General features: G+C 53.5%; 2 protein-coding genes across 5 annotated transcripts in view; one reads left to right on the forward strand and one right to left on the reverse strand.

Annotated features, from left to right (window-relative positions):
- Positions 1–288: 288 nt before the first annotated feature.
- Positions 289–24536, reverse strand: ITPRIP (inositol 1,4,5-trisphosphate receptor interacting protein). 4 transcript variants are annotated; one of them, XM_059661332.1, is made up of 4 exons: positions 24396–24533; positions 14202–14303; positions 5950–6153; positions 289–4344 (listed from the first exon to the last, which is right to left on the reverse strand). In XM_059661332.1, exon 4 carries the CDS (start codon positions 4329–4331, stop codon positions 2673–2675), a length of 1659 nt encoding a protein of 552 aa, XP_059517315.1. In that variant the 5' UTR covers positions 4332–4344; positions 5950–6153; positions 14202–14303; positions 24396–24533; the 3' UTR covers positions 289–2672. The 4 variants fall into 4 exon arrangements, with proteins under 4 accessions (XP_059517315.1, XP_059517314.1, XP_059517317.1 ...); XM_059661331.1 differs by lacking the exon at positions 14202–14303 and having other exon boundaries at positions 24396–24535; XM_059661334.1 differs by lacking the exon at positions 5950–6153.
- The window catches only part of CFAP58 (cilia and flagella associated protein 58), a 103652-nt gene continuing 101598 nt past the window's right edge, over positions 23779–25832 (forward strand). The window contains exon 1 of the mRNA XM_059661982.1: positions 23779–24505. Coding sequence (XP_059517965.1) covers positions 23779–24505 — 727 coding nt within the window. The remainder of the gene's footprint in view (positions 24506–25832) is intronic.

The raw sequence follows: 25832 nt of genomic DNA on the forward strand, positions 1-25832 counted from the left end.
GCAAGCGAGCAGGTGCTGCGTAAAGCCACGAATCCTGGGGAAGGAAAAGGATTCCTCGGCAAAAGAGCGGAGCTGTCCTCAGTGGGAAGGCCTAGGTGTCCTAAAGGCTCAAACTCGTCCATCTAAGACAATCTGTCCTTGAAAAAGCTTCCCGTTCCCACATATTTTTGTACATGTCAAACTTTGTCAAATAAGGTCTTGGGCGACACTCCGCCCTAGAGCTGGCTTCCAAGGCCCTTTCTGCAACTCTGCAGGCTGCCTCAAAGATGGGCTACACATGTTCTACTCTGCTATTTTGTTCTTTATATATTTTTATTGATTTCAGAAAGGAAGGGAGAGGGATAGAGAGATAGAAACATCAATGATAAGAATCATTAATCAGCTGCCTCCTGTACTCCTGGGGATTGAGCTTGCAATGGGGCCCTGACCAGGAATCGAACTGTGACCTTCTGGTTCATAGGTGGATGCTGGTCTACTTGTTATTTTTTAAAAGTTTCTTGAAAGCATAAGAATTAAAAAAAGAGTGAAAGCTTCTGCCCGTCAATAGGAAACCCACCAAATTCACCCCCTTTTCCAACTCTGCCCTGGGAACCTCACAGATTTCCAGAAGAAGTAAAAAACAAACACTGTGACCAGTTTCTACTCCTTGCAAGAATTTAATTCTTCCATTAATATAAATAAGGCAGCAAGAAACACCAAGAGCTTTGCTGCTTTCTGCTTCAGAAGCTGCTTTGGTGGATAAAAGAGCCCCATTTCCCCGCTGAGTTCTGTCTTCTTTGTATAAACAAGGTATTTTTTTTTCTTTTCAGTGAATTTTCTCTTGGAAGCAAAGGGGAAGCCGAGGGAGTATCTGGCTTGGTCTTGGCCTCTGGGGGCTGGTTCTTGGTTGGTGGGGTCTCTTCCAAGCACAACAAGATAAAGATGAAGGGGGCGGGGGGAGGCACAGGGTATAATAAATAAGGAAATTCACCCTGATTCTGGAAATGAATCCCAGGAGAATGAGGGGTGTGGGCTATTGTTGGAGACCACGTGGGTAGGTTTGGTCCCAACCATGGTGGGCCTGGGGAGGGCAGATGCAAGCACGGCTCTGCCTAACTCCAGCTCACATGGAAGGCTTCCCAGACTTCAATGCTCCACTGTGGCTGAGCCTCCCCCGCCTCACTTAACCCTGTCAAGGAAACTGGCCATCATGAGCACTCTGAGGCCAGGTGAGAGCGCTCCTGGGGTAGGGACAATATCCTTTCTTCAGCTCGTGGTGAGCCTGACGCCCTGTGGAACTGGGTGTGCTGTCTGGGAGGCACAGCCAGCTTTCACCCTGGAGGGAGAACTAGGTGCTGGTGAAGGCACACACATTCTTGCCTCCTCCTTGGCTCCCTGCAAGGGTTAATGAGGCGACGCCAAGAGAGGAAATCCCAAAGGACCAGTAAAGCCACCAGTGGAGGAGGAATGGCTTCCCAACCCTCCTGAACCAGGCCTGCAGACAGAGGCCAGCTCCAACCGCAGGCTCTGGGGCCCGCCAATGACCGCAGCCCCCAGCAGTGCCGAGGTGGCCTCTCTGAGGCCTGGGGCTGTGCCCGCAATGCTGTCTGTGTGTTTCCAGTCAGCCGAGCCCCTGTTGGATTCTTAGGGTGTCGGTCATCTGTGCAGCCAGCGAGGGCCACCCAGAAAGGATATTGAGGGGGGTCTTGGGCCTGGGAGCTGGGTTTCCACAGTAGCTCCTGCCCTCAGAAGGACTCAGGGCTACGGTATCCTCACCTCTCAGCTCTGCAATTTCCCCTGTACTGGGCATCAGAGGTCAGACCGCAAGCCAGATCCCAGCACCCCAGGTGCTAGGCTGGCCTTCACCCGTCATCCTGTGCCCCTCTATCACCTCTACCGTTAGCGCCTGCCCTCTTCCACCAGCTGTGGGGAGATTAAAGAGGGGCGAGGGATCACTGAACTGGTACCTAGCATGGAATGCAGTGCCCATGGTGCTTGGGTCACAGCATGCTGGGGAAAGGGGCAGGGAGAAGGGTGTGTACCCTGGATAAGACATGTAGCTGAAAAGTAGCAAACTGAACTTCTTTCTGCCCCTAAGTACCCACTTATGTGCAACAGAGACATTAGCCACTCAGGGCCTTGAATCTCTACTTGGTCTGTCCACCAAATAATATAAAAAATGGCAGCCACAGGCCGTGCAGGCCGTGAATGGAAGGTGGTGAATTCCCATAGCTGTCCCTACTAGATGCCTGGGGCCAAGGGTTCCTGGAAATAGGGGTGCACGGTCTTAACACAAACGCCGTCAGCATTCCTTCCATCCCCTGTTGATACTTAAGAGAAGGCTGGACCTGGGATGGAAAAAGCATTACACCCGAAGTGATGCTGCATTATCTCTAACTCCATGTCCATAGAGTGTTCCGTCATCATCTTGGCCACTCGCGATGACCCAAAAGTAAGCTGCGAAGGCTCAGTCCCCAAACCCAGACACCAGCTTCACCAGCAGCCCCGGTGGCATGAAAGCAAACTGGCTTCCAGCTTGGAATTCTATTTCTTCCGCAGCACAGGGCCTCTGTCAGGCTGAGCCACGGCTCCCAACAAAGCCCGCCATTTCCCCAGGACGGGGCCTGCAGGTGCCCCTGGGAGTGTGGACAAGTGGGATGCCCTGCATCTTGGTCCTCGAGGTTCCGGCTGCTCTACAAGACGACAGCTTTTGGGGGCAGGTTAGCGTGGTCTGAGGGGATGTGTAGGGAGTACTCGCTAATGAGCGCCGGGGCGTTCTTGAGCATCTCATAGAAGGAGTCCACTGTCTCCCGGTAGAGGCTTCGCTGCAGGACGAAGGGCCGGAAGAGGTTGAGGGGGTCGGCCTTGCGCACGGCCTCAGGGAGTCCCAGGGTCTCAGGCACCTTGCGGTTGCCGATGAAGAAGTGATGGAGCTTCTTCTCGAGCAGGCTCTTCTCCAGGAAGCAGAGCAGCTCGCGTAGACGCGCGTCGAGCTGCCCGGCCTTCCAGTCGGTGGACCGCCGGGACAGCAGGAGGTGCAGCAGGGCCGTCTTCAGGTGGTAGTTGCCCAGCCCGCTGGGGCCGGTCAGGCGGCGCTGCTTGGAGAGCAGGAAGGAGGCGATCTGCAAGCAGGTGAGGTGGCAGGCACCCTCGGGCAGTGCCTTCGATGTCATCCGGAGGAAGTGCCGCTCATAGACAGCAAAGGACAGGAGCCAGTCAGTGCTGGATGCCGGGGTCTCCCCAGAGGGCTCCCTGGGAAGGTGGGAGACAAAGTACAGGTCCGAGTCATCACACTGGATCACAGGAATCAGGTTGAAGGGCATGAACTTCCCTGATCGGAACCTGATCTTGAGGGACCCCGGGGTGTCCAGCTGGCCAAAGGCCAGGTCGAACTCATACTTGTGGGCGATGCGGTGCCAGGCTCTGGTGAGGGCCACCTGGAACCACCTCATGACCTGCATCGTGTCCAGGTATGGGGAACCTCTGGCACACAGTGGGTCTTCCACCTCGCTGACGGGCTGCGCCAAGTTGTTCTTGCCATGGAGGAGACACAGCAGGTCTTCCCCAAGCTTCGTCTTGCCACAGATACAGCCCAACGTATCCTCGTCAGCCCGGGCCACCTTGATCTGGCCGTAGCCCTGGAGATTTAAGGGCACCGAGCGGCTGGAGCACCAGAGCTCTGGGTGGAAGTGGTAGGGCTCAGGGGGTATGAAGGGCACAAAGAGTTGGCACAGCAGCGGCTTGTCCACCTGCCAGTTCTCGTACATGCTGTCCACGCCAATGAAGTCCTCCACCTCCATGTCCCTGTCCCGGTTGCATAGGCTCCTCAGGGCTTCCAGCAAGTCATCCACAAAGCCTTCCACAAACTCCCGGGTGCGGGCTGCGTCCGCCGTGGCCCCCCGGATGCAGCGCTCATGAAAGTGGTCCAGGGTGGCCTTGTTGGGCAGGATGATGCCTCGGAGGGGGGCGCCATCCTGGCCAGGCAGCTCGTCCTCGTCCCCAGCCAGGCACTCGGGCGAGGGCCCATCCTGGTGGTCCTGCCGCCACACCTCGATCACTAGGAAGAGGATCATGCAGAGGGTGCTCCACAGGTCCCAGGCCGTGCGGCTCTCGTTCTGCTGCTGGGCCTCCTCGGCCACTCGCTCCAGGGCCTCCTTCTCGGCTGCCAGCTGCGCCACCTCCTCCTCCAGGCGCAGCTGCTCTAGATGTAGCTTCTCCTCAAGCACCTGCATCTTGCGGATGATCTCCTCCTCGTTCTCGGGGACCGTGGCGTTCTCCCGCGGGAACAGCAGCGGGTGGTTGATGATGGCGGTGACCACCACTAGACACACCCGGAAGAGCCCCAGCGCCATGGTTGTAGCTTTCCTGGAAACAGAAAGAGACCGACAATCACACCGAGCTTCCCTCCACACTTCTTCTTCCCTGGACCCTCTCACCGACTCCTGCCCTGTTGATCTGGGAATGTCCTACGGTTCTCCCCGCACCCCACCCACCATCTTCTCCTCACTGTTTCAGTACAACCTGGAGAACAACAACCCCACTGTCCCACACCAGCAATCCTGACTGAATGACCCACTGTGATGGACCTCTGCTGTTTTCCCAGACATTCCTTTTTCTGGTAGCAGCACCCCACTTTCCCTGGGAACCAATTCTTTACAACTCAGTCCTTATGACTTGGGTGGGGATAAACACCCCCAGCTCCAGGGCAGCATATAATCCAGGCCCAAGACTAGTCCCCACCCCCACCACGTGACTGGTTCAGGACTGAACATGACTCCATCCGGGTCAATGGGAGACGGAGGTAGGGGAACAGGATCATGCATGCTGTTGGCTCCTAGCTACCTCAAAGCAGGGTCTGCCTAAGATGCCAACACAGAGGAAAGTGGGCCCCTGGATCCAGCTATGCCTGAAGCCATTGCCTCTGGCTTATAAATCATATAAATCCATAAACTCCCCTTTATGATGAAGTTGTTTGAGTTGTTTTCCTATCACTTGAAAACCAAATAGTCTTGAATAAGATATCCCCGTCTTCCCCAAATGAATGCTGTGTGGCAATGCATCTTTCCTCGATGCAGTAAAGCCCAATGCACAAGAGGGCTGGGTTCCGAAGCCTGCCCTGTCATTGATTAGCTGTGTGGTGTTGGGCATGTTAAGCCACATCTCTGAGCCCGTTTCCTTATTGTACACCAGGGAAGCACAGCCCCCAGAGTCGCTGCATTGATGGATGTGGTGATCCATGCAAATGGCACACACAGCACAGTGAATGGTGCACACCATGTTTTCATTGAACAGCTATGCTTCTGAAGCAGTTTTGAGCCCTTATCTTTCCCTACTGCAAACCCCTCTGATCTGGAAGACCCCACCCCAAATTCGGGTCTTTCCCAGGACAATCTTGGAGACACACCAGTCATTGGTTTTCCCACCATGAGTCATCTGAACGTGAAATGGGACGTCTTACTTGAGAAAGGGGATACTCCGTTCCTCCAGGATAAATGAATATTTAGGTCTCAAGGGACTTTTGGGGAAGGACTAACCCTTTACCATCATTGCCATTCACACTCTGCAGCTGCAATATCTCCTGGGAGTTGGTGACAAGTGCAGAATCTCAGCCACACCCCAGACCTATTGAACCACAATCTGCATTTTAATCCCCATCCACATTAACGTCTGAGAAGCATTGTCTTACAGTGTAGGCTGTACATAAGGCCTTCTTTTATCTCAGCAAAAACCTTGGGAAATGACAATGGGCCTTTTCCACACTTGCCCTGCCTCTTTCCTGCCTGAGACCTCAGCTAGGAGAGCAAATGGCCAAATGAGATCCTTGTTGAACAACAAAGAGAATGCAGAGAGCTCCTCCCACCACACCCCTGGTGCATGCCAACACATGCTGATAGAAGCTTCTTCGCGTTGCCTGAGTCCATTCTCTGATCTTGAATTTGCACCCTGAAAACCACCTGTTTTGGTTCTTACCCTAATGGTGCCAAGCAGCAGGTATCTGTCACCAAGTTAAGATCCCTCTGCAATTTCTACTGGCAGCGCCAGGATGTAAATGACCTGAGTTGCTGCCCAGATGTGACTCCACGCTGTACACAGCTGGATGTGTCAGCAGGAAGCAAATGGGTTGTTTCCACTTGAGGAGGAAGTAGAGGACCGGAGAAAGTGGAGGAAGTCACACTGGAAAGGGATAAGGTGACAAAAAAGTAGGGGGGCAGATAGCCAGCTTTTCTTAACCCAGACAAGGAGCAGCTTGTTAGGTAATTGAGATCAGCCCTGGTTTCTACATTAGAGAAACATCAATGGAAAGTTTTGCCAGGTGGCCCAACGCAAAGCCATCAGACTGTCGGATGAACGTGAATCGAGTTTTAAGATAAAGGAGTATTAATACTAGAATACCAGGCAGCAGCCAGTTAGGAGATAATTTGAATTCCCCTTTAGTCATACACCTCTGGGCTCAGCAGGTCCTGACAAGTCATAGTAATAGCCCTTGGCAACTCCCAACCCAGGAGGCTGGTTTCCGTGTCAACTCAGGGTAGGATGCCACAACTGGGGAGTGGTGCCATCGCCAAGCCCTGACTAGGAAGTCCTCTCTGCCTGAAGCTTCCACAGGGCTCCCTGTGTTGGTGTCTGCAGGAGAGTAAAGGGCCATAAGGGTCACCTTGTCCTGGGGCAGCAAGATTCAAAACTCCAAACCCACTGGAGCAACTGACTCCGTGAATGAGGGGGTAACAGGAAGGACTCTGGAGGAGACAGACTAGGTTGGCACCCAGCACGTGCACCTACTACGTAGGTGACCTTGGACAAATCATTCAACTTCCCAGAAACTCAGTCTCTTCATCTATAAAATGGGGTATTACCTCTATGGTAAAGCCTGATTGAGAGAGTTCAAATAAAGCACTTAGCAAAATGCTTGCCCCTGAGCAAGTTTTCCTGTAAAAGGGGAGTTGCGATGGGATGGGAAGAGCAGATGAACCTTCCTGCGGGGGCTCACGATGCAGGCAGCCCACAATAACACTGTTAAGAGTAGGGTTACAAACAAGACCTGGACAGGAGCCTGAGGGAAACAGTGGAAGGAGCCTGGGCGGTAGAGGCAGACAGGCCTGGGCTTGAACCTTGACTCTGCTCCTTGCTGAGTGGTCTTGGGTAGTCACTTGGCTTCTCTGGAGCTCCACTGCAGCAGTCCCTCCTTCAGAGGAAGATTGAGTTAATAAGCGAGATAATGCATCTCAAGGGCTTGCAGATGCCCGGCCAAGGGGAGGTACCTGGCAGCATGGGCTCCTCCCCATCTCGGCCTCCATAGGCCCATTTTCTCACTTATTAAGCACACCAGCCCTGCCGAGAACCAGGGCGTGGAGGAACACAGGCTCAAAAGTGCTCTGAAAGCACAAACACTGCCTGGGGGTTGCTGTCCCTTGGCACACCGTTCGGCCCACCCTGCCCCCCAGCAAAGGGGAGAAGCCTTTTGAGCCCTGGATCCTCCTGGAGGTAGAGTTCCCGCTGACTCAGTCCTTACTTAAAAAATCAACGCCCTCCCAGGGATCAGAGGGGATCCCAGCAATCATTCTGTTCCTTGTTAACCTCTGCACAGGCTGGCTCTGTCTGCTCAGTGCCTACTAGATGGGGCTGAGTTTAAAGCCTCTGCTACTTCCCCTCCCCAAACCAAGTCACAGGGAACACTGCCTGGAGGCCACAGGGGCAAAAATATGAGCGGAGGGGAGGGAATCTAGGCAGTTAGAATTTTGGAGACTATGGGGACAGGACAAGTAGCTCAGAGCCTCTCACAAAACCTCTCTCTCTCTCTCTCTCTCTCTCTCTCTCTCTCTCTCTCTCTCTCTCTCCTTCCCAAAGGACACCTTTCCTCCAATTCAAGGATGTCCACCTCCACCTTGGCCCAAAGCTCTAACCTCTATGAGGCTGCCCCACACATATGATCTGAGATATCTACTTGGTGGGTTTGGCTTTGAAAATAAACCTGGGTCACTCGGAGGGCTGGGCCTATCTGCTTGCCAGGAAGCCGGCAGGAAGCCTGCTGAGTTCCTCTCCACCCCGGCCCCTGCCCACAGAGCGTGGCAGCCCATGCAGGTCACAGCTAAACTTAGCTTGGCAAAGGGCCAGGGGCACGGGGCAGCAGGGGCTGGGGCAGAGGTTTGCAGGTGGTTGGCCAGAACCAGTGATTTACTCTGACTGTTACTCTGAGCCTGGCCAGACCCTAGGGGAGAAATCCAAGGTGGCCTCTCCCTTCCCTGGGGTCCCTCACTCCTGTGCCCCCCACCCCCCAACCCCTACAGCCCCTCCACCATAGTTTAATCCAGTGAATGCCACTAAGAGTTGTCAGTGACATGCTTCCGTTCATCAAGCCCTTGCTAGGAGATGCTGGGCACAGTACACAGTGGCCCCCGTAGCTTTCTAAGCAGTGGGTTACCACTATTCACAGATGAGTTAACCAAAGCCTGAGACGAGGTGCTTTTCCAGCTAGAAAAGGCACAGCTGGCCGAGATCCAGCTGTTCTGTCTGCCTCTACCTGCACAGCCCAAGCTCTTTCCATGGTGCTAGGTTTACAGAGCACCTACTGTGAGCAAGGCACACACTGCGTGCTGAGGCTGCAGCATGATCCTCGCCAGTAAAAACACCACAGCCCACATGGGGAAGCAGCCAGCCACCAAATGAGTCACAAGACAGAATGAGCTGTGGGGCATCAGTGGTGTGTGAGCAACAGGCTATGAAAAGGCAGAAGGAGACAGTTTTATTCCTGTTCATCCGGGACCCTTCCTTGTCTGTAGATCTTCCCTGTGCCCACCTCCTGGGGAGATGTGGGTGTGAAACCCCTCAGCTCCACATCCACTTCCCTGCCTTCTTCCAGACACAATTCCTACGACAAACCCGGAACAGTGGGAGCCTGTGTCCAACCCCACCATGTGTTCAATACGCCTTCTACCCCAAAACGCACACCTACCCCGACCCAGGGCTGACAGACTCCAGCTTCAACAGTAGTGGTGCCCAGGACCCCTTTCTCAGCTTCCCAGCAGTCCCGCTGGACCAGTAGCTTTCAAAATGTGGTTCCCAGCATCACCTGGTGCTTGTTAGAAATGCAAATTGTCCGGTGCAATCCTAGACCTGCTGATCAGAAATGACAGGGCTGGGCCCAGCACCTGTGTTTGCAAGCCCTTCACGTGGTTTTAATGCCCTCACAGGTCTGAGTTCACCCCTGCCCCAGCAGGGAAGGCCTAGGGGGGGTGGGGGGGAGCTGGGTGGGGCTCCGGAGTGTCACTGAAGCCCAGGTTTCGGAGCTCTTCGAGGCTCTGCCCCAGGCCCAGCCTGTCAGATGCAATTAGCTCTGCTAATTACAACAGCAAAGGCAGCCCTGGCCCTGGCCTCATCCTCTGAGCCCAGAGGAGCAGCTGATGCACTCTCTTACAAAATGGAAAAAGGAGGTGGGTTGAGGACAGGAGACAGCACTTTTCACCCCAGGGGGTGACTTGGGTCCCTTTCTCACTGCTTAGGTTTTGGGCCCTCGGAGAAAGAAGGGGCCAAGGACAACCCAAACTTGATAAGTTTGGGCTGAAGCCCTACTGTGCGCCTGGCCTTGTGCTGGAGTTTTGCAGTTTGGGGGTAATAAAGCCACAAATTCAAGTGTCAGAATGTAGTTATACTGACCTAAGCCCTATTTCACAAACCAGAAAGCCGAGGCCTAAAGAGGAGATGCATTTGACTCTGAGGACAGGTGGGTGGAGGGAGAGGTGGTCCAGGCAGGCTGCATATCCTATCTGTCAACCTCACAGGGACTCCCACAGACAGAAGTTGTGAAAGTGATGATGTTTTTCGTTAACAGCCCACATTTAGGAAGCTAAGTACTTTGCATGTTTTGTCATTCAATTTTCAGAATATCAGATAGTTGCAACATCCTTATCTCATGAAGAGACTGATGGTCAGGGAGGTCCACTGGGTGGCTTCTAAGATTCCCTGTCTGTAGTTTGTCCCCCATCTCTCTGTTCCCCAAGGGCATGAGTGAGCCCTACCACCCCTACCCCTCTGCCCGATGGCACTGCCCAGTGGCAACCACACAGATCACCCAAGCCAGCTGTCCTCCAAACTCCCCAGGACTTGGAGACACTGGACTGTGAGAAAGGACAGGTTGAATGCACAGCCCCAGTTTGACCCTGAGTCCGGGTTTGGAGTTGGGGTCCTAGCAGCAGTCCCTCTGAAGCCCTGGCGAGGCTCTCCTGTGGTCTGACCTATTGGCTTCATCCTCATTCTAAGCTTCTCTCTAGCAGAGCCCAGGCCCCATGCTGGGGTAAGGCCAACTTCCCCGCTGAGTCCAAGGGCACCATCGTTTATCACCTTCCTGCTCTTTCCTTGTGTCAGTTCACCCACCAGTGGGTCTCTGCCTTTCCACGTATACAGCTCTAGGAGGCCCAGAAGCTGCTGTGCCCCTGTCTCCCCCAGGGCAGCAGGCTCAGGGCTGGGCACAATGCAGGTGCCCAATAAATATGTCAGTGGGAGTTGACTTATCACGAATTTGGGAAGAGACGGTCGGATGTAGGAGTGAGATGTCTCCACAAACTCTTTTCTCTTCGCCTAACTCAGGGCCAGTGGGCAGACAGACTCTGCACAGACGATTTGACAAGAGTAGCTCTGAATACACTGCTGCTCACCATGACTGGCTCCTACCCCTCTAGAGCGGGGGTCCCTGTGTGAGGAGAAAGGCCTCGCAGACTGGCCCACGCCCCAGCAAGGACAAGGCCATAGAGCCACCATCGGGGCATCTCTGGCTGAGGTCTCTTTTCACCTGCACCCCAAATAGGAATGGAGGAGGGAGTTTGGGGCGGCAGAGAGGGGCTGAGCAGCATTGGGAGTGGGGGTGGGATCCTGGCAGGCCATAGGCCCTGGTAGGAGAGGGAGGGGCAGGCAAAAAAAGGAAGTGGGGAAATAGGAAGGAAGAGGCCCAGCACAAAATAATTGAGAAAGTGGGTAGAAAGGGTGCAGTTCTGGGCCCCTAGCACCTCCCCTTCTCAGCATCTTTGCAACCCTCCCTGCATCCCTGCAGTCACCTTCCACCTCTCCCACTAGGCAGGACCTTAGGCTTGGCCTCCAGCCAGGCTCAACTTCCTCTGACCCGCCATCCTCCTGGCCAGTGCCTCCCAGCTGGCCCCAGTAGCCACCCTCAGAACAATCATAACTAACATTTATGAGGGCTGACTATGTGCCAAGCCTGTGCACGGGGCTTACAGAACTGTCTTCCCCATGGTCTTCCCAGGGACTAGAAACAAAGAGAAAGACACCTCGCCTTAGGGAGCACTTGATATTACAGACTATGGTCAGTGGTCCCCAGGACCAGAGAACCAGAGCCCCACTGCCCCTCCCTAACACAGGGGAGATCCCAGGCAGACTGAGCAGAAACCTGGGCTCAGGAGGCCCCAGGGGTCATGACTGGGCCTTGGTGACGGTGGGGGAACAGAATAAGAGAGCAGAGAGGAGAGATCCCCACCCCCATGCTCAGTCTAGGTGGGCCTACCGGTGAGGCCATGGGAAGGTATACACTGTAAGGGGAGTGGCCTTCTCACTAAGGTGAGTTCTGCTGGCGTGGCCGCACCTGGCCACACCGGCCAGACTCGTAGAGGGTGCCTGGTCACACCCACCAAAGCACTGAGTTTCCTCAAGGCCCGCTCTCAGAAGAGGAAAGGGTTTCCAAAAAGTCACCAGGATGCCAATCCCATCCTCTGGACTGGGGTCATGCAGCTGGCCAGTCCAGGCACAGGAAGGTCAGCAGCCTGGACTTCCCCGACGTGGGTGGGAGAGCCCACATCCTTCCTGTCCCAGAAGAGGTAGAAGGCAGGGAAGCCATCAATCACCCAGGAAGGACGTGGTGTCCTCCTGTGCAGCCACGCTGACTCCCCACAGAGAGCAGGGGCCCTGACCCACGGGACGTCACGGAAAATCACAGCGTCTTGGAGCAGAAAGACAGACTGACTGACTAGGCTGGGTTGTGGAAGGGGAAGAGGCTAAGGGATGACAGGGAGGTCTGCAGGCCAAGAGACAAGGAAGGGGCTCCGTGGAGCCCAGGCCCACATCCCCCTTTCTCCTTATCCAGCAGTCACTGCAGTAGGTGGCATGGTGGGCCTCAAAAAGATAAATCTAAATGCTGATACCCAGACCCTGTGAATTCGACTTTATTTGGAGGAAGGGTCTTTACAGATGCAATTAAATTGAGGATCTTGAGCTGAACTCAGCCTGGATGACCCGGGTGGACCCTAAATCCAATGACAAGTGTCCTTATAAAGAGACTGAGGAAAAAGACAGGGAGGAAAAGGCAATGGAAGACGGAGGCAGAGGCTGGGCGAGGCAAGGAAGGCTTCTTCCTTGGAGCATTTGCAAGGAGTGTGGTGTAGCAGGTGGCTTGACCTCAGACATCTGGCCTCCAGAACTGTGAGAGGACACATTTCCGTTGTTTAAAGCCACCCAGTTTGTGGTATTTTGTCACAGCAGACCCAGGAGACTAGCTCGGTTTCAGAGCTCCATGTACCCCGCTCTCCCCACCTCCAGTATCCACCCTGGGGATGTCACCTGAACGGGGCTCCTGGGCCTGGCTAGCATGGACCTGTGGAACCAGCTTCTCTGAGCTGCCCCTTATCCCAGTCACCACAGGTAGACTCCCCAGCTCTGGGGGGCTTTCTTCCCCGCTTCAGAGGGTCCCTATTTCATCCCAACAGGACTGAGCTTTGAGCCTGATGTTCATGGCCTGGCTCCAACCAGCTTCAGGGGACCCCTTGGCTCCTTTCAGTCTGCTCCGGCCACTTCAGATTATCAACTGTCCCCAGACACCTCCTATACTTCCCCACCATTCCCTGCACCACATCCACACCTCACATCTCTGCGCTCAAAACCCTACCCAACGTCCTCACAGCGAGCCTATCTCAGAAACCGTTTCCAGGAGCCTTCTCCCCTCCACCCCTCACTCCCCCATCCACACACTCTCCTGAGACAAATCCTTTCTTGAAAGGGACAGAAGTGGTGGAGGGAGAGGAAGTATTTGTGAAGCCCCTCGGAGTACAGGCAGCACTCAGCCACTTGTGTAGGTGGATCTCATCCTTAGCAGCTCTCTCACCTGAGCTGCGTGTCTCAGGCAGGAGCCCAAGGCACTGAGAGGTTGAGCAACGCCTCAAGGCCACACAAGCAGGCACAGTGCAGAGGAGCTGGAGGCCAGGCCAGGCCTGAGGCTCCAGACGCAGGGCAGTCTCCTCTTCCGTGACCCCGACCTGCCCTTTCATCAGATGAGCTCCTGAGTTCTGGTCTCGTACCACTGCTGCCTTCCCCGGGCAGGGCCAGGCAGGGCTTGTTTGTCTTGCCATTCCCCAGAGTGCCTGGCAGAGACCAAATGCAGGGCTGCCTGCTCACAGCACGCGGGGCACTTGCAATCCTGCGGCCCACCAGATGCTGGGAACGCACCAGTATGCTCACACCCTGCATGCTGGACACACTCACTTTCGAAAGAAATCTTCAAGGCTCCGTTCTCAGAAGGAGGGTTTCCTACAGCAAGTGTGCACTGAAGGGCCTCCCTGGACCCCCAATTCCCATCTGAGACTTTTAGACGTGAAATCACAGGGGCGTGCTAACAACTCAACACGGTGCTACGGTGCTACGTGGTGAAGCAGCCCTCAGACGGGTCTGGCTTCAGCTTGCATTTCTCAGTTTCCCTGTCTGTGGGCCCCATCTCACCCACAAGAGCACCTGCACATTGGAGGAGGGAACATTAACACCCACCTCAGGGCAGGCATGCCAAGGCACCCCAAACTTGCCCTCTTTCTCCACCCCCACCCACGCCCCCAAGCAGAGCAGCGAATGCTCAGGACCAGCCACACTTTGGCTGCTGGGCAGGGAGGTCGGGGACAGAAACAGGTTCCAGACAACAGCAAACACACTGGCTTGATGGGGAGGAGACCTGAGGGGGTGGAGCAGGAACCAGAGAGTAATACAAAGGACAACAAAGGGGACACAAAGTTCTCCCCTGCACACCCGCTGCCCGCTCTCAGGAAGGGCTGGGGTGGATGGAATTAAACAGACTGCTGGTACCCACAAGCCACCTTCCTTATTGGTGGGAGCAAGGAGAGCCCAGCTCAGAAAGACAGCCCGGCCTCTCAGCATGGGGAATGGGCCCCCAGGGATTTTCCACGGCCACAGAAAACACAGTTCCCCTGCCCACCCTCTCCACCCCAACACCTCTTACTCACGTCCTGGCTGAGGGGGATTCTGGCCCCCACACGGAGAAATCCTGGGCTGTTTTTCCCTGTGGCTTGGGTGGTACCTGACACAATGCCTGGGCCCCAGCTGGGCTGGAGAGAGAGGGAGATGGGTGAGGAGAAAGGGAAGTGCTGTGGGCCTCCCATGTAGGGGCGCACACACGCATACCCACGCACACACACACACACACACACACACACACACACACACACTCATGCTCCGTGCTTGCAGAGATCTAAAACCCCTTTCATCTTAATAAAGTGAAACAGCAAGAGACACAAAGGCAAGGGGGAGGCCAAGCCCGTTGTAAAAAACTTAAGAGCTTGTGGTTGGCTTCCTGGCTTGTGTTCCCTGCTGCAGGGACCTGGGGCTGAGCAACAGGGCCAGGCATCTGCCTGCCCTCCCACAGCAGGGCCGCACCAGTCACAGCCACCCAGTTCTTGTCCTTCAAGGAAAGCAGGGGCCTTGACCGGAAGGCCAGGTACAGGCAGCAAGACTACCCCCAGAATCATCTATGAGCAGAGAGACACCCTCCCTGAGAATGACACAAAACAACACTGACCTACAACCACGTCGTTGTCCAGCCACAGGGATAACGTGATGGTGAGTGATGCCCACGCTCTGCCCTGGCTTCTGCCGCAGGCGGCACCTGACCCATAGCAGGTGTCCTTGAACCAACGACAGGTCCACAGTGGGGCGGGCAGCGAGCAGCCACTGACACTGCCAAGTTCACTGGGTCATACTCCTGCCCCGAGGCCTCCCAGAAAGAAACAGCCCAAAGCTCTTTAGCTCAGTGGAGCTTACCATGTTGTAGAGGCTTCCCTATGGTAGCCAAGGGGCCAATTCTGGGATCAGAAGGCCTATGTTTGAATCCCCCAATTCAAGATAGGAGAATAGTTCCTACTGATGGCATGGAAGTCCCATGGTAGTGCCTTGGAAAGGACATAGTATTGCCTATGGTACTGGTGATAAGGCCAGGTCTCCTTTCTATTTGTTTGTCCTGCAGGGTGATTCTCAGGTACTCCTTTGAAAAGAGGAGGGTCACTGACATCCCTGCAGCAACTCCAGGAGCCTGGGGAAATGGCTAGGATGTCTCCCCCACCTCCATGTTCTCTTTTAAAGGCCTCAGGGGCTGCCACACAGCTGGAGCAGGACGCCTGGGACCTGGGAGACTCATAGCTCCCCACTCCAGTCTGGCAGCATCCACTGAAAGTTCCTCCTCTCCCTCTGAGCTCCTAGAACAGCGGTTCTCAACCTGTGGGTCGCGACCCCTTTGGGGGTCGAACGACCCTTTCACAGGGGTCGCCTAAGACCATCGGAAAACACATATATAATTACATATTGTTTTTGTGATTAATCACTATGCTTTCATTATGTTCAATTTGTAACAATGAAAATACATCCTGCATATCAGGTATTTACATTACGATTCATAACAGTAGTAAAATTAGTTATGAAGTAACAACGAAAATAATTTTATGATTGGGGGTCACCACAGCATGAGGAACTGTAATGAAGGGTCACGGCATTAGGAAGGTTGAGAACCACTGTCCTAGAAGGACAAACCAGTGTTGGTGTCTGATGCCCGGCATTAAAGGTGCAGGCGCACCATGCATGCTTGCTGAATGAATGAATGAATGAATGGAGTCATGACTAAGAAAGAACCTTGCTGCCTTTACTCCCAGGAGTAAGAATCCGAAACAGGAGTAGAGTGGGAAGTCCTGGATGAAGTAACTTCTAATGTTTTTCTCCTGGGAGGCACCCTGTGATCAGAAAAGCAAAGTGCCAACAGCGGTAAGTGCCTTGGGAAATGTGAGCAACAACCCTTCCAGACGCAGCCCTGGAGACCGACCAGAGCCTGGCTGGCCTCCACGTAACTGCAGACTGACTCACCACCACCATTTACCAAGAAAATGGCCCAGGAATGAACCCCAATGTCAGTTTATCTGACCCCCAGCCGCCTCTCTCTCTGATACCCACCTCCTTGAAATGAAAATTGAATGGAGGATTGCAGAGTTTGATGAGATTTAGGTAAACGAAGGAGCAGAGAAGCAATCCTAGGCACAGTGATGAGCAAGTCTCCCCTTCCAGAGAAAACCCAACAAGCTGCAAGGCCCTATCACCCACGGGAGGGTTTAGCAGTAGCATATAGCAACCAACACACCAGATGTAAGCACTGTGCAAAATGCTTCATGTCTGTAGGCGGTACTGTCCCCATTTCACAGATAAGGAAACAAAGGCACAGAGAGGTGAGGCCACTCATTCAATATCTCAGAGCCAGAATTCGAACCCAGGACTAACTTTCTATCTTCAGTCTCCCCATGTTGCTGCTCAGTGACCTGGCTTGTGTGTGAAATATCAGACACGCCTACAGGCTTTCCTCCCCTGTACTGCTTAGGGAAAGGCAGGTGACAATCTAGGTGGCATTTAGGCAGGAACCAGGGAATGAGACTTAATGAAGAGATAACGGGAGTGTGACCTGGGACATGAAATGGCTTTTCAGCCCAAAGGATGGGGAAGCCCTCTCCGCAGTGGATTAGGAAAAGGGAATGAGGGCTCTTCGGGCACTGGGCAGTGGTTTTCGGGGTGGGCCATCAGGACAGTGGCATGGATGCCCCAGGGACATTCTGGAGCAGCACACAGGGGTGTCAGGCATCCCCTGCTCTCCGTCCACACCCTCCATCCCAGGCACACTGTGGTCCTGTCTCCTCAGCGACTCAGGAACAAAGTCTCAGCGAACAAAGGACCCTTTCATGAACTGCAGGCGGGTCCCCTGTCTGCTACTAAGAAGGCTATTGAAACAGGCTCCCAGGAGAACAGTTTGTTATGAGCACGTGGTCTTGCACTAACACGTAGGGCAAGAATTATGGCAACGCCCTCCCTTTGGCTTGATCCAGGCTGATAGGAGACTCTCCCGCATCCACCGCAGGGAAGGCCTGGAGGGAGGAAGGAGTAACCAGGATGGCTTCAAGGTGAGCCCTCCTTCCAAGCACTGTGTTATCCACCTGGAAGTGAGTCATTTGAAAATTGTGGGCTTTGTATTTTTTCCAGGGGTTGCCATCTGAGGATCTCAAGTGCTCTGAATATTATCTGATGCTGGCTGCTACTGTCCCCATTAAACAGACGGGGAAAATGTGCCCCATCAGCGAATATCACAGAGCATGTCACAGCAAGAGGGAACCTGGAGTTGGTGATCTGCCTGTTGCCTTCTCACCTTTGACACTTAGATTTTGTGAGATTCTGTATGCTACCTTTACGGTCACTGGGCTAGGGTGTCCAGCAGAGGCCTGAGGTGGCAGAAAGAGTCAAAGGTTATGGGAGGCACAGATCTGGATTTGAAGCTCTGTGACTCTGGGCAAGTAGCTTGGCCTCTCTGAGCCTGTGTCTTCACCTATAAAACTGGAATAAGACCTACCTCAAAGGGCTGTTGTGAGGAAGAGAAATAAGTATATACGATGGGGCTTGGCTCAGACAGGGTAGGTACTTGATGGATGAAGGCCCCCCCCACCCCCCCACCCCCGTTTTTTAAAGGCTATTCTACTTTAATGAACAAAAGATCATGACAACTCATTTGAGGACCAGATTCCTAAGCATAATCTGCAAATAATATTCTCTGCTAATGACAAACAATTTTTATTTATAACCCTGAAAAGGCTACATTCATAAAAAATTAGGATCATTTCTTTAGCCACTGATATGCCAGAAGTCAGGGAAGCTATGTTAGAACACCTGAAATTATGGGCAGTTGTGTAAAGCAAAAGCTTTAATTGAATACCTTCAAGTTGAAAGACAAGGAAATTCCTGTTCTGAAACCTCTTTAGAGGGAAAACTACCACATCATCTAGGTTTTTACCTTTCTTTAAGGCAAGGGGTTCTTCCTTTTTTGCAATTTTCATTTGTTGTGCTGGCATTTAACAGTCATTGCTTAGGAATTTTTATCTTAAGGAGAACAGGAGGCATCACCTTAAGAGACATGGTGGAAACCACAAACCACCAAGCATCGGAATCGCCAAGTGAGTTTACTAGTACACACAACGCTGTCTGTCCCCAGGCTTTCCTTTTGGCAGGACACAGAAGACACCTATGGCCGTCCTCTTTAACAGAGGTGTATCTCAGATACCTCCGCATCCCTTCATGAACTACTGGGCAGGAAGGGATTCCAAAGGTTTAACTGAACCATCAGGAATTCCAAGGGGCGTGCTAGAGCTGGGTAAGAGGTGACTGGTGAGACCTTGCTTCTGTTTCCAACCTCTGGGGCAGTGGATTCCGGACATTCCTCCTCTCTGTGTGTATTTGATCACACAGCTACATGTGGCCACTGAATCCCTAGCATAGTGCCTTGCCTATCGTAGGTTCACAATACATACTTGCCCAATCAGTGAATGAAGGTTTTCCCTCAGTCAGGCCCCCAAACCCCCCATTGTAAGGACCTAGGTATCCTTGTTTCTCACTTTCTTTGGGGGTGAGGGTGAAGAAGAGGGAAGCCACAGTTCTGATGTCCCCATCCCTGTGTAGAAGGGAGGCCCAGGAGCCCCTGTATGGAGTCATGCTCTTTGCTCCCTGTCACAGCTCAGAGAAGAAAACAAGACTGCAGCTGTCAGCACTGTGCTCTACTCCCTTGGGCCAAACCCAAGGCCGGAAGACCAGCCCCCAGTTGGCTCACAGCCCAGATCTGGGACCTGCAGCCCCTCCCTCTTCTTGCCCGTCCTCTGAGAAACACACCTGTGATGTTAGGCCTTCTGTGCTCCTCTGTCTTACAATTGAGGTGGTTGTTTGTTCCTCCTGGTCTACCTTAAGGTGGAGGTGTTGTTGCCTTGGGCAACAGTGATGTCACCTGCAAAGTGCTTCCATTCTGCTGATGTCATGGGGTGGGCCAACCGATTTGAGGGGGGTTTGCATTCTGCCAGAAAACACCACAGGTCTCAAACTGCTGAGGAGGATCCCGTAGACCTCTTGGGCACTCCCAAATGACCTTCTTTCTCTCCCAGAAACCTTTCTGACCCTGCTCTCCCATCTGGCTGCCTGTGGCAGGCCAAGCCTCAAACCTGACCTTCCCTCTCCCAGAGCTGACTGAAAGGTCAGGACAAGCAGCTCTGCCTTCAGTTCTGAACAAAGTACACACAAGGGCACTGATGATCTCCTTCTCACCATCTAGGACAGTCTGGGTCCCTGTGACCTTGTCCTTTGCTCAGACCTCAGAGGAGGGAGCAGTGGTACCAATGGGGAAGCTAGGGTCCCAATTTGGCAGAGAATGTAGAATCTCCATTGACCTCTACTATCTTTAAGAGTTCATATGAGCCAGAGTGTCAGTCTGTGCCAGGCACTGTGCTTAGCTCTTTCCATGCATTTTACTGATGATGAAACCAAGGCTTGGAAAAGTCAAGGCAGTTACCTCAATACAGAGAACACCCAACCACTGAGCGGTGGAGCCAGGATGCAACCCAAGTTTGCCCTCCTTCTGGGTCACACCTCCATGTCTCTGGGGCAACTGGAGATGGCAGCTTACTAAAGATGGGCCATGAGGGGGCCTGGACGGAGATAAGGGAGAGCCCTTTAAATTCAAAGAAGCCAACCAGGATGCCCAGGTGGCTGGGGAGCTAAAGTAATCACCTGCCTAGGACTGCCTGACTCGATGCTGACACAGGGGCTGCAGTTTGGTGGCCAATCTGGCCCTTCCACCTCCCCCTGCAGCTGTGCATATTAGGGACAAGGTTCCTCTTTTTGTGGTTGGCTACCTATTGACTCATCCAGGCCACCTGACTGTCCTCTTGATTTGCATATAGCATTTACCCCTGTGGCCTGAAACTCCAACCCTAAATCTGTCTAGTAGTTAAACTTATGCAAATGCAACTTGAGTGGCTGGGAGCTAAAACTTATAATGCACTAAGCAAAATAAATAAAAATTGCTAAATTACAAAAAAGAAAATGGGGAAATCCTACCAGGTAAACACTGACTTTGGGGAACTGACCAAGGAAATGCACACAGCCAGGATTACTGGAGTACTGGTCTACCTGGCAGGTATTTCTCCACTGGTGAGAGGTCTACAGAGACAAACAAAGCCCCATGTTTGTGGACATCACTCCTCAACTCCCTCCCCCCCCCCCCCCCCCCCCCCCCCCCCCCCGTCCCCAACCTCGACTCCAGCTTTGTTAAACACAAGTTGCCTTCTAATCTTTGGTTTCCCACGTGGCTTGCCCAGGATGCAGGGAACAGATAGCATCCAGTCTGCATCACAAGGTCTCCTTGCAAATTCATAAACTAGCATTCTGACTTGTATACCCACTTCTGGGAGCTTTCTCAAGGTAACTCAATAGCCGAAGTCCAAACCACTCTCGATATTGTGGAGATAGGGTTTCTGAGTGGGCACAACTAAGAGCCAGACCCTGGGACGGGTCTCATGGTCCAAGAAAACACTACCATTATGGGAATTTGCTGGGCCAGCCCTTCCCAGGAGACATTAAGACATCGAGAGCCCGGCCTGTGTGGCTCAATGGTTGAGTGTTGAACTATGAATCAGGAGATCGCAGTTCGATTCCCAGTCAGGGTACATGCCTGAGTTGTGGGCTCGATCCCCAATGTGGGGCATGCAGGAGGCAGCAGATTAATGATTCTCTCTTATCATTGATGTTTCTCTCTCTCTCTCTCTCTCTCTCTCTCTCTCTCTCTCTCTCTCTCTCCCTTCCTCTCTGAAATTAATAAAAAAATATTTTTTTAAAAGTCATTGAGAATTCCTTATTGGCTGAGAAGCCTGGTTTGTTTAAAATGCTGTTTGTCTCTCTGTCCGTCTGTATGTAGAAAAATGCACCATTCCAACTAATTAAGTGCTGAGATGTATAGTGTGGAAAATAAGTGATCATAATGATGGAGCTGTGAAGTACAAGTTTTGGGAAAGGTTTCCTGAATGAGCTTGGGAAGGGTGTTTGCAGGTGAACAGGATCTGGAAGGGGATGGGGCTGGGAGGAGAGGCAGATGTAGGAAGTGTCAGGACAGCGTGTTTAGACACTTCCCACTTTGTTCCATTCCTGGGGGAGTTCTCTGCCTAGGTGAGGGCTCCTGTGTAGCTGTGGCCTTTTCCCTCTGTGCCACACCCAAGTGGCACTTACTCATCACCCTCATGCCAGCCCTCAAACTGGATTTGCCACCTCACACCACCCAGTTATTGAGAAGTCATCTGATGCTTGGGCCAGGCCTGCCATCAGTCATCAAGGCTGGGCCTGCCTTCTTCTTTCTGTGCCTTTCTTCTGCCAGAAGAATTTTCCATCATTTCCTCTGTCTGAGCTGAGAGTGGATGTTTCTTCCCTTGATAAAGAAAGAAAAAGGCAACTGCTCTTCCCTCTTTCCCCCCATAAGAGACCTCAAGCAAACGGTTTTTAAGCTTAACCTGCTTCTTGTGCTGGGAATGCTGCTCAGTGGTTGGGACTCAGCTTCCAGGCTCCTGAACATTTTACTGTGCTGTGCCTTAGTTTCCTCATCTATAAAATGGGGATAACAATACCTAATGTCATAGGGCTACGGTGAAGTTTAAACGAGTTAATACAGGCCACGTGGGTTTTTTTGGGGGGGAAAAAAAGCCCAGAAAATGTTAAGCCCTTAATGAGTGTTGGTTATCAAGGCTGCTGTGTGTGGCTGGAGAGGTGGAGTACTGCTCAAGAACACCCGGCGGGGTGGCGAGGATAGGTCCAACTCACGTGCAATTGCCCAGCTAAGTGCTGAGGCCGTGTCAAGATGAGACTCCTTTTTCTAAATGGCACCAGGGAAACACCTTCTTGCCTTTAGAGGGAGCACCTTTTTCTAATTCTCATAAAGGATGGAACCAGCAGCCCTGGGGGTTATTCTTATCCTCTCTCAGCATCCTCCTGGCGATGTCCTCCTCCCCTGCAAGACTGGATTAGAGGGGAGCCCAAGATGGACTGGTCTCAGCCGTACATAAGGCCCTGCTCCTCAGCTCCCCAGCACACTGGGTGCACTTGCCCCCACCTAGGACACTTCTGGGTTAAAGCCTCCCCCCCAAAGCCCCACAGGCTGCCCTACTCCCTCATCCCCACCGAGGGGACTCTCAGCCCCAAACATGGAGTCACAGAGGCTTAACCTCTGAAAGGACTCTCCTCGGTCACTGTTGATGGCCACCATCTCTGCTGAATGATGGGCAGCGCATACTTACCGAGGAGCCCGAGTTGTTGGCAGGTTCCTTCTGACTTCTCAGTAAGCTCCATTTCCCTGCTTCTCCTAACCAGCGAGTCTCCGAGGCCAGGCAGAGCAAGTCTTTTCTCAAGTGAGAATACTTGAGATTCCTAAAGGTCACAGCCCTGAGCCTCCAGGCCTCTGATCCTTAGGGGAACTATTGCCTGTTCATTCCTTTCTCCCTCACAAGCATACCTTCCAGAACCTGCACACCATTCCACCTCCCCCCACTGTGGACATGTACCCATTTGGCAGTGGTGATATCCTTCGAAAGAAGAGACATTAAGAAGGGAGTTTCTGTACTCCAGTGGACGAACTCTACTCTTCCTGGGCTCTGTGCCCAGGATGCTTGTCACTGCCTCCACCAATATGTGTACCCCCTCCATCAGACAGAACCTCCCCATACACACTTTCTTTCTCTTTATTGACCCGAGGAGTTCAAGAGGGAAAAATACAAAACTAGGTTCCTCCCAGACAGTGCCTTCTCAGATGGACAAGTTTGCCATATGTCTCTATCCAGAAGTTCCTCCCTGAACTTGCCCTTGGATAAAAAGTCCACCCACATACCCTCCTCTTTGTTCTCCTCATGGGCACTGCAGAAGCTGAGAGCCTGTTCCTGGAAAGGTGACAAGTTCTGGGATGATGGCATCCGGTTAAATTTCAGATCCTTGTCCCCTGCCAGCTCGAGCCTGAAACTGCTGCATCTTTGACAGTTCTGGAGCCAGAGGATGGCACTGGAGCAAAAGCCTTTCCATCCACCCAGGGAGCGAAAGCAGAGTCAGTATAACCACTTCACGGTTACCCACAAGTGGAAACCACGAGGTTCAGAATGGCCTGGAGCAGCAGCAGCAGACGCAGGGAATTAGCAAACAATGAAAGCCACTCAGGCTGGAAGGAGGACTCAAAAGCACAGCCTATTATGTTATCAGTCAGGAGGTGAAGGGCAGCAGGTCCACAGTGTGCCGTGCAGTTTACCCGTGTAACCTGGACCTGGGCCTTGCACAGGGCACCAATTAGCTTTACCTGGCAGCCTCTCCAAGGCAGAGCTGGTTTATGAAAGGGAAGGGCCCTTGGTCAAATCCAAAAGAGGAACAAGAAAATGGAATACAACTCCGAAACTGATTGAGATCCCAAAGCCCGGGCGCCAGGCTCTGCCAAGTACCTGGTGCTCTTCTAGTTTTGAAAGGAGGAAAGGAGGCTCCTTCTCACACCAGACAGAGGGGGGAAAGCAAAGTGCCATCACTGAGAGTAAAATATTTTCCCTTCCTGGGGCAGCATTTTTTTTTTTTTTTTAGAGAAGGACCTTCTCCAATCGGAAGCCCTGCCCCAGAGCTTTCAGATGGCACAGAAAGGTGGAGACACTGGGAAAAGGTTGGGATGAAGTTATGGGTCAGATGGCAGAGACCTTGCAACCCCAAGAGAAAGTTCTGCGCAGCGTGCGATCTCCTTCACTAAGCGTCTCAAAGAGGAAGCGGCGGGGGCTTGGTCCGGCCCCAGCAACCTCACAGTTTCACTACCCTAAACGGAGAAAGAATAGCAAGCTCCACTCCTGCTCCCTCCTTCCAGGAGGGGGGAGAAAGCGGGAAGAGAGCTGGCCGGTCTTTGAGCCCCAGTACTCAGCTCAGACGGTGAAAAGTAACGGATCGTCGGGCAGGAGGAACAAAGACGTGGTCCCGCTTCGGGCGCCGGGAAGAGGAGCCGCCCGCCCGCGATGGGGGCTGGAGCCCAGAGCTGAACGCGGGACCCCGCGCAGCGCGAGGAGGAAACGTGAACCGCAGGGGACAATGCGCCCGGTTTGGCACCGGCGCTGCACAGGGTCTTCAGAGTCAGCCCCTGACATAGGGACCCTAGGAGACCCCCTCGTCCCGCATGCAGCCCCGGCACCCCCGCCCCAAGACGCCATCTCGGCGCAGCTCCGCCTCGGCCCCCGTGGCCGTCGCCTCCTTCCACCTCCCACCCACGAGGAGGACGCAGAGCCTCGCGGCCGCCGGCAGAAACTTACCTTTAGCCTCCGTCCAGCTCGCCGTCGCGGGAGGACCGCGCGGGCCGGCTGCACTCGGGGTCCCCAGGGCCTGGGCGCCGCTGTTTGCTGCGTTTGCAGCGGAGGTCCGGGTGGGCGACTAGACGATCGGGGGCGGAGACACCCCGGCCTGCTCCCGCCTTCTGGCCTCCATCTGCCGCGCTCTAAAGGGCTTCGCAGTTACTCATTTCCTGGATGTCACAGAAACTTTTCCTCCTTATAAGAACGAAACACCCGCCTCTCCTCTCAGCCACAGCCGCTCCTTAAGGAGGAGCGCGCGAGTTAGGGACGCCGGGCCCAGGTCCGCCGCGGGGGTCTGTCCATTGACCGCCCCCCGGGAACTCCAGAGGGGGCAGCAGAACTGGAGGGTGACCAGGAGGGACGGGGTCTGGCCATCAGAGTAAACGGGGGGTGGGGACAGGGAGTCGGGGAGGACTCCCTTAAAAGTCGGTCCCAGTGGATGCTCACCTAACCGTGCGTTTTCCGCCCGCGCATTGTTTGGGAGTTGGATTCCAGGGGACACCTCTTTTGTCCTCTGGAGGGAAATATAAATTCAGAAACAGTGCCGGCCCTTTTCTCCTCTTCGGCTGGAAAAGCTTAAAATAACTCACCAAATTTCATGATAAACGAAGGCATCTAGCCTCTCTCCCCTAGTAACTAAGCACAAAGGAAAGCGAGGATTTTAGATGCTTTTATCTGCAGAGGGCGCTTTAGTTTCCAAAGTCTGGTTACAGTTGTGAAGTTGGCTAGACCTCTGTTTTAGACACCAGGGAACTGAGGCCAGGAGGGTAGCACCACCCTGGTGGGACTTAGCGGGTTGAAATCCATAACCTATGACCTTCGTGACCTGCCCAGATTCCACAGCCAGCAGAGGTGACCAGGAAGGGCTGAATTAATCCTACATAAAGTTGCTTCGGGGGAGTCAAACACCAGTGAGGGCAGGTTGGGGATGTTAGGAGAACACCCAAGTGATTATCACCATTGCTACTCCCCCAGGGCCCAGACCTCCCTCCCAGGACCCATACCTCCATCCGGGCCTCAGTCCTACATCCGGGTACCAGACCTTCATGCCAGGGCCCAGAATGCCATCCTGGGGACTAGTCCTCAAACCCAGTATCCAGTCTTTAATCGGGGTCCTATCTCCATAGTAGTCTAGACCACCATTCTATGACCCAATGCCCCAACTCTGACCCAGACCTCCCTTAGGGGCCTGAACCTCCCTCCCAGGGCTCATACCTCCATCCAGGGCTCGGACCTACATCTGGGTCCCAGACCTTCATGCCAGGGCCCAGAAGGCCACCCCGGGGCCCAGACTTTGAACAAAGCATCCAGTCCAGTAGTGGGGACCCAGAACTCCATCCCTAGTCCAGACCAGCATTTTTTGATCCAGAGGTCGAGCCAGAATCCCTGCCAGGTTCT

The sequence above is a fragment of the Myotis daubentonii genome, chromosome 13 (assembly GCF_963259705.1).
Source record: "Myotis daubentonii chromosome 13, mMyoDau2.1, whole genome shotgun sequence".
Lineage (NCBI taxonomy): Eukaryota > Metazoa > Chordata > Mammalia > Chiroptera > Vespertilionidae > Myotis > Myotis daubentonii.